This window comes from Oncorhynchus tshawytscha, linkage group LG01 (assembly GCF_018296145.1).
Source record: "Oncorhynchus tshawytscha isolate Ot180627B linkage group LG01, Otsh_v2.0, whole genome shotgun sequence".
NCBI lineage: Eukaryota > Metazoa > Chordata > Actinopteri > Salmoniformes > Salmonidae > Oncorhynchus > Oncorhynchus tshawytscha.
Window position 1 is genome coordinate 88,802,825 of NC_056429.1, and position 13,834 is coordinate 88,816,658.

At 42.4% G+C, this 13,834-nt stretch overlaps 1 protein-coding gene across 1 annotated transcript in view; it reads right to left on the minus strand.

Moving 5' to 3' along the window:
* LOC112261396 (protein TANC2-like) overlaps positions 1–13,834 on the minus strand; it is a 176,845-nt gene that overhangs the window by 41,928 nt on the left and 121,083 nt on the right. The window contains exons 10-15 of the mRNA XM_042327127.1: positions 11,494–11,663; positions 8,473–8,751; positions 8,123–8,290; positions 6,039–6,199; positions 953–1,061; positions 685–807 (exon numbers count right to left, since the gene is read on the minus strand). Coding sequence (XP_042183061.1) covers positions 685–807; positions 953–1,061; positions 6,039–6,199; positions 8,123–8,290; positions 8,473–8,751; positions 11,494–11,663 — 1,010 coding nt within the window. The remainder of the gene's footprint in view (positions 1–684; positions 808–952; positions 1,062–6,038; positions 6,200–8,122; positions 8,291–8,472; positions 8,752–11,493; positions 11,664–13,834) is intronic.

The following is a 13,834-nucleotide window of genomic DNA, read 5'->3' on the forward strand; positions in this document are numbered from 1 at the left end:
CATGTTAGGAGTGTAGAGGTAAAGCAGTAAGTTACCTTGATGTTAGGAGTGTAGAGGGTAAATCAGTAAGTTATCTTGATGTTAGGAGTGTAGGTGTAAAGCAGTAAGTTATCTTCATGTTAGGAGTGTAGAGGTTAAGCAGTAAGTTATCTTCATGTTAGGAGTGTAGAGGTTAAGCAGTAAGTTACCTTGATGTTAGGAGTGTAGTGGGTAAAGCAGTAAGTTTTCTTGATGTTAGGAGTGTAGAGGTAAAGCAGTAAGTTACCTTGATGTTAGGAGTGTAGGTGTAAAGCAGTAAGTTATCTTGATGTTAGGAGTGTAGAGGGTAAAGCAGTATGTTACCTTGATGTTAGGAGTGTAGGTGTAAAGCAGTAAGTTATCATGATGTTAGGAGTGCAGGTGTAAAGCAGTAAGTTATATTGATGTTAGGAGTGTAGGTGTAAAGCAGTAAGTTATATTGATGTTAGGAGTGTAGGTGTAAAGCAGTAAGTTATCATGATGTTAGGAGTGCAGGTGTAAAGCAGTAAGTTATATTGATGTTAGGAGTGTAGGTGTAAAGCAGTAAGTTATCATGATGTTAGGAGTGCAGGTGTAAAGCAGTAAGTTATCTTGATGTTAGGAGTATAGGTGTAAAGCAGTAAGTTATCGTCATGTTAGGAGTGTAGAGGTTAAACAGTAAGTTACCTTGATGTTAGGAGTGTAGAGGTTTCTGAGTGAGGACAGGGCAGTGGACAGGCCATCTGTGCTGTAGGAAACCCACATCCCCTGGAGGATAGACGAGGAAACCCCAACCTTCTTGCTTAGGCCCTGAATAATATAATAAATAATAATAAAATATAAAGACATCATTTTAGTTGTCACTGTCTTGCGTACGAAGGTGTGTGTGTGTGTGTGTGGGGGGGGGTGCGTGTGTGTGCGTGTGTGTTGGCAGGTAGAGTATGGTTAGGTGAACCTTGAAGATGTGTGCTTTGAGGATGTGGTGTCCCAGTTCGATGGTCTGCTGTCGGTTCAGCTTGGTCTCCTGGCGAGAAAACCAGAAGGCTAGCAGGGTGTGGCCACTCCTACAGAGAGACAGGAGGAACATCATAAGCTACTGAACAAAAAAAGATTAAGGTGAAGGTTAGAGTGAAGGTTAGAGATAAGGTTAGGGTTAAGGTTAGGCTTTTAGAGTTAGAGTTAGGGGTAAAGTTTTAGAGTTAGGGTTAGAGTTAGAGTTTTAGAGTTAGAGTTAGGGTTAGAGTTTTAGGGTTAGGGTTAGGGTTAGAGTTAGACTCAGAGTTATGGGTTAGGGTTAGTAGGTAGTTAGTTAAAATGTTGTTGACAGTTAGTTGAACATTTACAAAGCATCTATTTAGGACACTCCTAATAAAGTGGTACCACACTATTGGCTAGCTTCAATGTCAAAATACACTTAATTTCATGAACATTTTAAACTGGTGGGAAATGGCTTATACGGATAAGGCTAAATTGAAATGTCATTTTAGCATGTTACTGTACAGCCACTGAGCTCTGACATCATGTATAACATGTTACTGTCCAGCCACTGAGCTCTGACATCATGTATAGCATGTTACTATACAGCTACTGAGCTCTGAGGTCATGTATAGCATGTTACTGTAGGGCAACTGAGCTCTGATGTCATTATAGCATGTTACTGTACAGCAACTGAGCTCTGACCTCATTATAGAATGTTACTGTAGGGCAACTGAGCTCTGATGTCATTATAGCATGTTACTGTACAGCAACTGAGCTCTGACCTCATTATAGAATGTTACTGTAGGGCAACTGAGCTCTGACCTCATTATAGCATGTTACTGTGCATACACAAGGCTACCCTGGGGCGGCAGGGTAGCCTAGTGGTTAGAGCTTTGGACTAGTAACCGGTTGCAAGTTCAAATCCCCGAGCTGACAAGGTATAAATCTGTCGTTCTGCCCCTGAACAGGCAGTTAACCCACTCTTCCTAGGCCATCATTGAAAATAAGAATTTGTTCTTAAATGACTTGCCTAGTTAAATAAAGATCAAATAAATAAAAAACACTGAGCTCTGAAGTCATTATAGCATGTTACTGTACAGCCACTGAGGTCTGACGTCATTATAGCATGTTACTGTACAGCCACTGAGGTCTGACGTCATTATAGCATGTTACTGTACAGCCAAATCAAATCAAATCAAATTTTATTTGTCACATACACATGGTTAGCAGATGTTAATGCGAGTGTAGCGAAATGCTTGTGCTTCTAGTTCCGACAATGCAGTAATAACGAACAAGTAATCTAACTAACAATTCCAAAAAAAAACTACTGTCTTATACACAGTGTAAGGGGATAAAGAATATGTACATAAGGATATATGAATGAGTGATGGTACAGAGCAGCAGAGGCAAGATACAGTAGATGATATCGAGTACAGTATATACATATGAGATGAGTATGTAAACCAAGTGGCATAGTTAAAGTGGCTAGTGATACATGTATTACATAAGGATGCAGTCGATGATATAGAGTACAGTATCTACGTATGCATATGAGATGAATAATGTAGGATAAGTAACATTATATAAGGTAGAATTGTTTAAAGTGGCTAGTGATATATTTACATCATTTCCCATCAATTCCCATGATTAAAGTGGCTGGAGTAGAGTCAGTGTCATTGACAGTGTGTTGGCAGTAGCCACTCAATGTTAGTGGTGGCTGTTTAACAGTCTGATGGCCTTGAGATAGAAGCTGTTTTTCAGTCTCTCGGTCCCAGCTTTGATGCACCTGTACTGACCTCGCCTTCTGGATGACAGCATGGGGTGAACAGGCAGTGGCTCGGGTGGTTGATGTCCTTGATGATCTTTATGGCCTTCCTGTAGCATCGGGTGGTGTAGGTGTCCTGGAGGGCAGGTAGTTTGCCCCGGTGATGTTACTGTTGTGCACCTCACTACCCTCTGGAGAGCCTTACGGTTGAGGGCTGGTGCAGTTGCCATACCAGGCAGCCCGCCAGGATGCTCTCATTGTGCATCTGTAGAAGTTTGTGAGTGCTTTTGGTGACAAGCCGAATTTCTTCAGTCTCCTGAGGTCTAAGAGGCGCTGCTGCGCCTTCCTCACGATGCTGTCTGTGTGAGTGGACCAATTCAGTTTGTCTGTGATGTGTATGCCGAGGAACTTAAAACTTGCTACCCTCTCCACTACTGTTCCATCGATGTGGATGGGGGGGTGTTCCCTCTGCTGTTTCCTGAAGTCCACAATCATCTCCTTAGTTTTGTTGACGTTGAGTGTGAGCCACTGAGCTCTGATGTCATTATAGCATGTTACTTTACAGCCACTGAGCTCTGGCGTCATTATAGCATGTTACTGTACAGCCACTGAGGTCTGTTCTCATGTATAGCATGTTACTGTACAGCCACTGAGCTCTGATGTCATTATAGCATGTTACTGTACAGCCACTGAGGTCTGTTCTCATGTATAGCATGTTACTGTACAGCCACTGAGCTCTGACGTCATTATAGCATGTTACTGTACAGCCACTGAGGTCTGACGTCATTATAGCATGTTACTGTACAGCCACTGAGGTCTGTATATACGTCATTATAGCATGTTACTGTACAGCCACTGAGCTCTGACGTCATTATAGCATGTTACTGTACAGCCACTGAGGTCTGACGTCATTATAGCATGTTACTGTACAGCCACTGAGGTCTGTTCTCATGTATAGCATGTTACTGTACAGCCACTGAGGTCTGACGTCATTAGAGCATGTTACTGTACAGCCACTGAGGTCTGTTCTCATGTATAGCATGTTACTGTACAGCCACTGAGCTCTGACGTCATTATAGCATGTTACTGTACAGCCACTGAGGTCTGACGTCATTATAGCATGTTACTGTACAGCCACTGAGGTCTGACGTCATTATAGCATGTTACTGTACAGCCACTGAGGTCTGTTCTCATGTATAGCATGTTACTGTACAGCCACTGAGCTCTGACGTCATTATAGCATGTTACTGTACAGCCACTGAGGTCTGATGTCATTATAGCATGTTACTGTACAGCCACTGAGCTCTGCGCCTTCGTCATTATAGCATGTTACTGTACAGCCACTGAGGTCTGATGTCATTATAGCATGTTACTGTACAGCCACTGAGCTCTGTTCGTCATTATAGCATGTTACTGTACAGCCACTGAGGTCTGTTCTCATGTATAGCATGTTACTGTACAGCCACTGAGGTCTGACGTCATTATAGCATGTTACTGTACAGCCACTGAGCTCTGACGTCATTATAGCATGTTACTGTACAGCCACTGAGGTCTGTTCTCATGTATAGCATGTTACTGTACAGCCACTGAGCTCTGACGTCATTATAGCATGTTACTGTACAGCCACTGAGGTCTGTTCTCATGTGTAGCATGTTACTGTACAGCCACTGAGGTCTGACGTCATTATAGCATGTTACTGTACAGCCACTGAGGTCTGTTCTCATTATAGCATGTTACTGTACAGCCACTGAGGTCTGTTCTCATGTGTAGCATGTTACTGTACAGCCACTGAGGTCTGTTCTCATGTATAGCATGTTACTGTACAGCCACTGAGGTCTGTTCTCATGTATAGCATGTTACTGTACAGCCACTGAGGTCTGTTCTCATGTATAGCATGTTACTGTACAGCCACTGAGGTCTGACGTCATTATAGCATGTTACTGTACAGCCACTGAGGTCTGTTCGTCATTATAGCATGTTACTGTACAGCCACTGAGGTCTGTTCTCATGTGTAGCATGTTACTGTACAGCCACTGAGGTCTGTTCGTCATTATAGCATGTTACTGTACAGCCACTGAGGTCTGTTCTCATTATAGCATGTTACTGTACAGCCACTGAGGTCTGAAGTCATTATAGCATGTTACTGTACAGCCACTGAGGTCTGTTCTCATGTATAGCATGTTACTGTACAGCCACTGAGGTCTGACGTCATTATAGCATGTTACTGTACAGCCACTGAGGTCTGTTCTCATGTGTAGCATGTTACTGTACAGCCACTGAGGTCTGACGTCATTATAGCATGTTACTGTACAGCCACTGAGGTCTGACGTCTAGCATGTTACTGTACAGCCACTGAGGTCTGAAGTCATTATAGCATGTTACTGTACAGCCACTGAGGTCTGACGTCATTATAGCATGTTACTGTACAGCCACTGAGGTCTGTTCTCATAGCATGTTACTGTACAGCCACTGAGGTCTGAGGTCATTATCATGTTACTGTCATTATTAGCATGTTACTGTACAGCCACTGAGGTCTGTTCTCATGTGTAGCATGTTACTGTACAGCCACTGAGGTCTGACGTCATTATAGCATGTTACTGTACAGCCACTGAGGTCTGTTCTCATGTGTAGCATGTTACTGTAAAGCCATTGACTGACGTCATTATAGCATGTTACTGTACAGCCACTGAGGTCTGTTCTCATGTATAGCATGTTACTGTACAGCCACTGAGGTCTGTTCTCATGTATAGCATGTTACTGTACAGCCACTGAGGTCTGTTCTCATGTACAGCATGTTACTGTACAGCCACTGAGCTCTGACGTCATTATAGCATGTTACTGTACAGCTATTTAATTTATGCATTTATAAGTGTCTAAATCTGCCATTCTCAACCTGTATACGGTTACGAGTGTAAAATGTTTTACATACTGTAGGTCAGACCATTTGAACAGCTGCAAACACCACTTTAATGACTTTGCCACACCACACACACATTATCTACATTGTCACTAGCCATTAGCCTGTGAGAGAACAGTTTCCAAGATACGGTAACGCCAAGAATAGGGTTCCAAAGACTCTGGTTCCAGTAGCTTTCCCCAGGTTCTCAGGTTTCCAGAAATCCTGGTTGAAGGATTTTTCCTCCTGATTCCAGGAATCTTCTAACCAGGATTTATGGAAACCTAGGAATTTGGGAAAATTTCCCAGAATTGTGTTACCCTATCCAAGACTATATCAGTCTCTTGGACCGTACCCCTCCACCCCACACACACACCCCAGCAGACCCATCCACCCCCTGACCTGGGGTCACAGAGGAACTTCGTCTTCTCCCCCTCCTCCCTCCAGATCAGCCATTCTCTGAATGATGGGTGAACAAACATCCTGGTCCCATCCCTTCTCTTGACCAGGAACATGGCTAGGTTGTCTACGCGCTGTGTGAAGTCCTCCCAGTCCAGCGTGCCCTGCAGCAAAGAGGGTGAAACCAAGAGAGTTAGCTTGTTAGCTGTTCACATGGCCAGATGCTTTGCTTCGATAAGGCTGTTCTTCTTCACAGGCATAATTGTTGCTATCCGGTATACAGCTAGTGTTAACATGGTGGGCTCCAAAATTACTGGCACCCCTGACTGGCAATACACAAACAATACTTTAAAAAATATAAACAATATAATTAGAGATTAACTCAAAATATCAACACGTAAGAAATAATGTATTTTATTAACGTTTCAGTGGAATCCACCAAAAAATGTATTGATTTAATTAAAAATAAATGTCCTCCAAATCAAGGTTTCACAATTAATGGCACCCTTAAAGTTTATTGTACATAACATCTACCAAAATTAAAACAATAATTAAATTCCACTTATTTAAGTTTATCTAAGTCTTAATGTCTTAAGGAACTATATTGAGCCATTACATCACTTCCTGTTTTACTAGAATGAGGTAACACGCATACAATATCCCTTTGTCATCCAACACCATGAAGAAAACAAAAGAACTGGCAGTTCAAAAGAGACAGATGGTCGTAGACCTTCATAATAAAGTTAAATAAATACCTAGTTAAATAAAGGTTAAATACATTTGGCTACCAGAGCAATTACACGTTCAAAAGATATGGAACAGTTGAAAACCTCACAGGTAGAGGACGCAAATGCATTTAGCCCCCCAGGATAGGGAGGAAAATGGTGAGAAGCAACAAGATCCCCAAGAATCACTGTGAAAGAATTGCACTCCTTGGTGGCGTCTTGGGGTCACCAGGTTTCAAAAAGCACCATCAGAAGCCACCTCCACAACCACAGGCTCTTTGGAAGGGTTGCCAGAAGAAAGCCCTTTCTGACCCCAAACGTCATTTAAATTATGACTGGAAGAAGGTGCTCTGGTCAGATGAGAGCAAAATGTAAAGTTTTGGCGTTTCAACTTTGGCGTTGAAACAGAGCTGCATTCAAGGAGAGGCACCTCATACCCACGGTGAAATATGGAGGGGGGGGGGTTGGTCATGTTTTGGGGCTGTTTTAATTCCAGAGGTCCAGGGGCACTGGTTAAGATTGATGGCATAATAAATTCGACCAAGTATCAGGCAATTTTGGCTGACAATCTGGTTGCCTGTGCCAGAAAGATGGGACTTGACTGTAGGTGGACTTTTCAACAAGACCAAAACATACCTCAAGATCCACACAGAAATGGTTCTGTGACTACAAAATCAATGTTCTGCCATGGCCATCTCAGTCGCCGGACCTCAATCCAATCGAAAACCCGTGAGCTGAGTGGAAGAGGGCAGTTGATAAGCGCAAACCCAAGAATGTGAAGGATCTGGAAAGGATCTGCATAGAGGAATGGTCCAAAATCCCTGCAAATGTGTTCCTTAACCTTGTCAAACATTACAGGAAAAGACCATGCTGTTATCCTTGCCAGAGGTGTTGGCACTAAGTACTAAACGAGGAGTGCCAATAATTATGAAACATTGATTTTGGTCACATTTATTTTGTATTAAATAATTGTATGATTTTTTTTGTATGATTTTTTTTTTCATTGAAACATTAATAAAGTACAGTATTTCTCACATGTTGGTATTTTGAGTTTATCTCTATAATGATATTGTTTATATTTTTTAAAGTATTGTTTGTGCATTGCCAGTCAGGGGTGCCAGTCATTTTGGAGCCACTGTAAGTGTTGTGATGTGTGTTTTGTTCTATATTGTTATTTCATTTATTGTGTATTTTTAATCCCAGCCCACGTTCCCGCAGGAGGCAGTCATTGTAAATGAGAATTTGTCCTTAACTGACTTGTCTAGTTAAATAAAGTTTCAATAAAATAAATCAATAAAAGTGGGACATGTTTTCCTGTGGGAAATGCTAACAGTTTCCTGTCTGAGTAATACGTGTATTTGCCTGCAGGGAGCCGGCATTGATAGCCTGGTAGATCTGTTCGTCAGTGAGGGGGTGGAGGGTTGCCACGGCCACGTTGAGTAGGGGGAGGGCCCGTTCGAAGGACGACTGGGTAGGGAAACGCATGTTGCACTGCAACAGGTATACCTCAACCAGATTGACAGGCACCACCTGGGATCAATGAATCAATCGGTTAATTGATCAGTCAGTCAGTCAATCAATCGGTCATTATTCTACACATTTCTTAGATAGGGAGTGCAATAAAATGGCACATATAATTAAAATTAGGACTAAAATGAACAAGACAAGAAAAAAACGTAGGCAATTCAACGTAGTGTAAATGGCAGGCTGACCTTGTAGCTGGAGCTCTTGAGGACCAGGTACCCCTTCTCTATAAGGTCAAATGTGAGTTTTAGGTACAGATAGGAGCCCTGACTGAGGGCCTTGAGGTGGGCTGAGAGTTTGCCGAAGGTGGTGTTGTCCATCTTGCCGTTGAGAGAGATGTTGTTCTGTATCTCAGGACTGCTGTGGATGCGGTGCAGGATGTAACCTTGTAAGTCCTGGTCTATTGCATCATTCTCCTCCAGACCATCCACAGAGATATGGTGGAATGGGAGAAGCTTGGTGATCTCCTATAGGAGGGAAGTAAAGGAGGGGAGAAGAAGGAGGAGGACGAGGAGGGGAATGATGGAGGAATGAGAGGAGGATGAGGAGGAGAGAGGAGAATGAAGATGAATAGAAAAGGAATGCGGGAAGAAGGGATAAATGGAGAAACGAGATGGGAGAGAGGAGAATGAAGGAGGGTTAAAGAAGAAAAATAGTTGGTAGGGAAAAAGAGGTAGAACAAGATATAGAAGCCATCGAGGATCTTCCACTGATGTCAATCTATTGACAATGTCTATCAAAAGAAAATGATACCTTTTTGGACAACAGTAACCATGTTTCCATCCAGTTTTTAATGCAAATAAAGTCACACCCTATAAAACATTTTTATGACAGCTCTGATGGAAACAGGAAGTTTCAGTACAATTTTATAAATGCTGACAGATCATTTGTTCATTCGTCATGGTGTGATCTTTTTGTGTCAGTAAAATTGCGGTGGAAACGCCTTTATGTGCAAATATTTACAGTTGAAGTCTGAAGTTTACATACACTTATGTTGGAGTCATTAAAACTTGTTTTTCAACCACTCCACAAATGTCTTGTTAACAAACTATAGTTTTGGCAAGTCGGTTAAGAAATCTACTTTGTGCATGACGCAAGTTTATTTTTCTAACAATTGTTTACAGACAAATTATTTCACCTATTCACTGTGTCAAAATTCCAGTGGGTCAAAAGTTTACATACACTAAGTTGACTGTGCCTTTAAACAGCTTGGAACGTTCCAGAAAATGATGCCATGGGTTTAGAAGTTTCTGATAGGCTAATTGACATCATTTGAGTCAATTGTAGGTGTACCCGTGGATGTATATCAAGGCCTACATCCAAACTCAGTGCCTCTTTGCTTGACATCATGGGAAAATCAAAAGAAATTAGTCAAGACCTCAGAAAAAAAATTGTAGACCTCCACAAGTCTGGTTCATCCTTGGGAGAAATGTCCAAATGCCTGAAGGTACCATGTCCATCTGTACAAACAATAGTACGCAAGTATAAACACCATGGAACCACGCATCCGTCATACCGCTCAGGAAGGAGACGCGTTCTGTCTCTTAGAGATGAACGTACTTTGGTGCGAAACGTGCAAATCAATCCCAGAACAACAGCAAAGGACCTTGTGAAGACGCTGGAGGAAACAGGTACAAAAGTATCTACATCCACAGTAAAACAAGTCCTATATCGACATAACCTGAAAGGTCGCTCAGCAAGGAAGAAGCCACTGCTCCAAAACAGCCATAAAAAAAGCCAGACTACGGTTTTTAACTGCACATGGGGGCAAAGATCGTACTTTTGTAGAAATGTCCTCTGGTCTGATGAAACAAAAATAGAACTGTTTGGCCATAATGACCATCGTTATGTTTTGAGGAAAAAGGGGGAGTCTTGCAAGCCGAAGAACCCCATCCCAACCGTGAAGCATGGGGGTGGCAGCATCATGTTGTGGGGGTGCTTTGCTGCAGGAGGGACTGGTGCACTTCACAAAATAGATGGCAACATGAGGGAGGAAAATTATGTGGATATATTAAAGCAACATCTCAAGACATCAGTCAGGAAGTTAAAGCTTGGTCACATCCTTCCAAAGTTGTGGGACAACAAAGGCAAGGTATTGCAGTGGCCATCGCAAAGCCCTGACCTCAATCCTATAGAAAATGTGTGGGCAGAACTGAAAAAGCGTGTGAGAGCAAGGAGACCTTCAAACTTGACTCAGTTACACCAGCTCTGTCAGGAGGAATGGGCCAAAATTCACCCAACCTATTGTGGGAAGCTTGTGGAAGGCTACCCAAAATTTTTGACCCAAGTTAAACAATTTAAATGCAATACTACCAAATACTAATTGAGTGTATGTAAACTTCTGACCAACTGGGAATGTGATGAAAGAAATACAAGCTGAAATAAATCCTTCTCTCTACTATCAATCTGACATTTCACATTCTTAAAATGAAGTGGTGATCCTAACTGACCTAAAACAGGGCATTTCTCTAGGATTAAATGTCAGGAATTGTGAAAAACTGAGTTTAAATGTATTTGGCTAAGGTGTTTGTAAACTTCCAACTTCAACTGTAAATAATATACATCATATCAAAGTAAACGTTGGAGTCACTCGATGATATGTTGTGTGGTCCTCCCACATTGACTCAGGAAAGCATGCAGTTTATTAAGCTAAATATGAAAGAAGTTATGAACTTCACAGGGTGGTGAAAGTGCAAGGTGATGAGCTTGATGCTCCTTTCCAATAAATATTGAGGGTCTTATTCTGGTGACATGATGATCAATGCTTGGCTGATGTTGGAGAAATTCAAATAGCCTTGATTTTATCCATAACATTCTCATCATGTAGGTTAGGTAGCCTACCCACACCGTATCTGTGCTGTTGGCTTGATAGAGCACATGTGCCAAGACCAGAGCAGGCACATTTGTTATTTAACCCAACAGTTTTTTGTAACAGAATTAGTTGACAATGTTATAGATTTTTATTCACTACATGAAAACTTAAGCGAAGAAGTACATTTTGTGTCCCTAAGTCATCAAACACTGATTTTTATCATCAACAAGTGAATTAAGTGGAAACATACCACTGGTAGGAAAATGTGCATATTTTCTTAATGCGGATTCTAGAATATTCGCGTGAAAACCTTCCGCCAATTGGATGGAAACGTAGCCAGTGTTAATGTTTTTTTTTTAAATGGACTCTTATTAGAAAGGTAGAGGTCTGTATCTACCTGCAATGTGGTCCTGACCGTGACCACCAGTTTGAGCCAGTGGGGAAACAAGCTGATGGTTTTGCTGAGGAAGGAGACGATGGTGTCTCCGTAGTCAGGCTTGTGGAACTCTGCTTCATTTAGTCCATCTATCAGGATGACCAGGTCTTCTTCAGAGGCGATCTTCCTCTCTGGAAAAACACACAGAGGAAATAGTCATCATTGACCAAAAAAATCTGACTGCAAATGTTCTGCTTAATGTACTCAGACCTTTATTGCTAGAATCAAGAAAACATACACTATATATACAAAAGTATGTGGACAGCACCTCAAATTAGTGACTTTCAATGTGGCACCGTCAGAGGATGCCACCTTTTCAACAAGCCTGTTCGTCAAATGTATGCCCTGCTAGAGCTACCCCGGTCAACTGTATGTGCTGTTATTGTGGAGTGGAAATATCTAGGAGTAACAACTGGTAGGCCACACAAGCTCACAGAACGGGACCGCCGAGTGCTGAAGTGCATAGCATGTAAAAATTGTCTGTCCTCGGATGCAACACTTACTACAGAGTTCCAAACTGGCTCTGCAAGCAACGTCGGCTGTTCGTCGGGAGCTTCAATGGGTTTCCATGGCCAAGCAGCAACACACAAGCCTAAGATCACCATGTGCAATACCAAGCGCCGGCTGGAGTGGTGTAAAGCTTTCCGCCATTGGACTCTGGAGCAGTGGAAATGTGTTCTCTGGAGTGATGAATCACACTTCACCATCTGGTAGTCCGACGGACGAATCTGGGTTTGGCGGATGCCAGGAGATCGCTACAGTACCTGGCTCAATGCATAGTGCCAACTGTAAAGTTTGGTGGATGAGGAATAATGGTCTGGGGATGTTTTTCATAGTTCAGGCTAGGCCCCAAAGTTCCAGTGGAGGCAAATCTTAACGCTACAGCATACAATGACATTGTAGACAATTTAATGCTTCCAACTTTGTGTCAACAGTTTGGGGAAGGCCCTTTCCTGTTTCAACATGACAATGCCCCGGTGCACAAAGTGTGGTCCATACACGAATGGTTTGTCGAGATCATGTGGAAGAAATTGACTGGCCTGCACAAAGCCCTGACCTCAACCCCATCGAACAACTTTGGGATGAATTGGAACGCCGACTGTGAGCCAGGCCTAATCGCCCAACATCAGTGCCCGACCTCACTAATGCTCTTGTGGCTGAATGGAAGCAAGTCGCTGCAGAAATGTTTTCACCTTTATTTAACCAGGTAGGCCAGTTGAGAACAAGTTCTCATTTACAACTGCGACCTGGCTAAGATAAAGCAAAGCAGTGGGATCAAACAATACAACAAAGTTACACATAAACAAACGTACAGTCAATAACACAAAATAAAAGAAAAATAGACAAATCTATGTACAGTGTGTGCAAATGTAGAAGAGTAGGGAGGTAGGCAATCAATAGGCCCTAGAGACGAAAATAATTACAATTTAGCATACTACTGGAGTGATAGATGTGCAGATGCAAGTAAATATACTGGGGTTCAAAAGAGCAAGAGTGTAAGTAATAATATGTGGATGAGGTAGTTGGGTGTGCTATTTACTGATTGGCTGTGTACAGGTACAGTGATCAGTGAGCTGCTCAGACAGCTGATGCTTAAAGTTAGAGAGGGAGATATAAGACTCCAGCTTCAGAGATTTTTGCAATTCGTTCCAGTCATTGGCAGCAGAGAACTGGAAGGAAATGCAGCCAAAGGAGGTTTTGGCTTTGGGGATGACCAGTGAAATATACCTGCTGGAGCACATGCTACGGGGGGGTGTTGCTATGGTGACCATTGAACTGAGATAAGGCGGGGCTTTACCTAGCAAAGACTTATAGATGACCTGGAGCCAGTGGGTTTGGCGACGAATATGAAGCGACGGCCAGCCAACGAGAGCATACAGGTGCAGTGGTGGGTAGTATATGGGGCTTTGGTGACAAAACGGATGGCACTGTGATAGACTACAACCAGTTTGCTGAGTAGAGTGTTGGAGGCTATTTTGTAAATGACATTGCTGGAGTCAAGGATCGGTAGGATAGTCAGTTTACGAGGGTAAGTTTGACCGCATTAATGAAGGAGGTTTTGTTGCAAAATAGGAAGCCGACAACATCTAGTGGAAAGCCTTCCCAGAAGAGTAGAGGCTGTTATAGCAACAAGGGTTTGGGTAATCCTATAGCATGATTTTGGAATGAGATGTTTGACAAGCACATACTTTTGGTCATGTTGTGTATGTTTTGAGGATCATATTCATAGTATAATCAATGTGAGCAGAGACTGAGTCACGAGGAGTAGAGATAGTTGTATCACCTTTTAAGAGGGCATTCA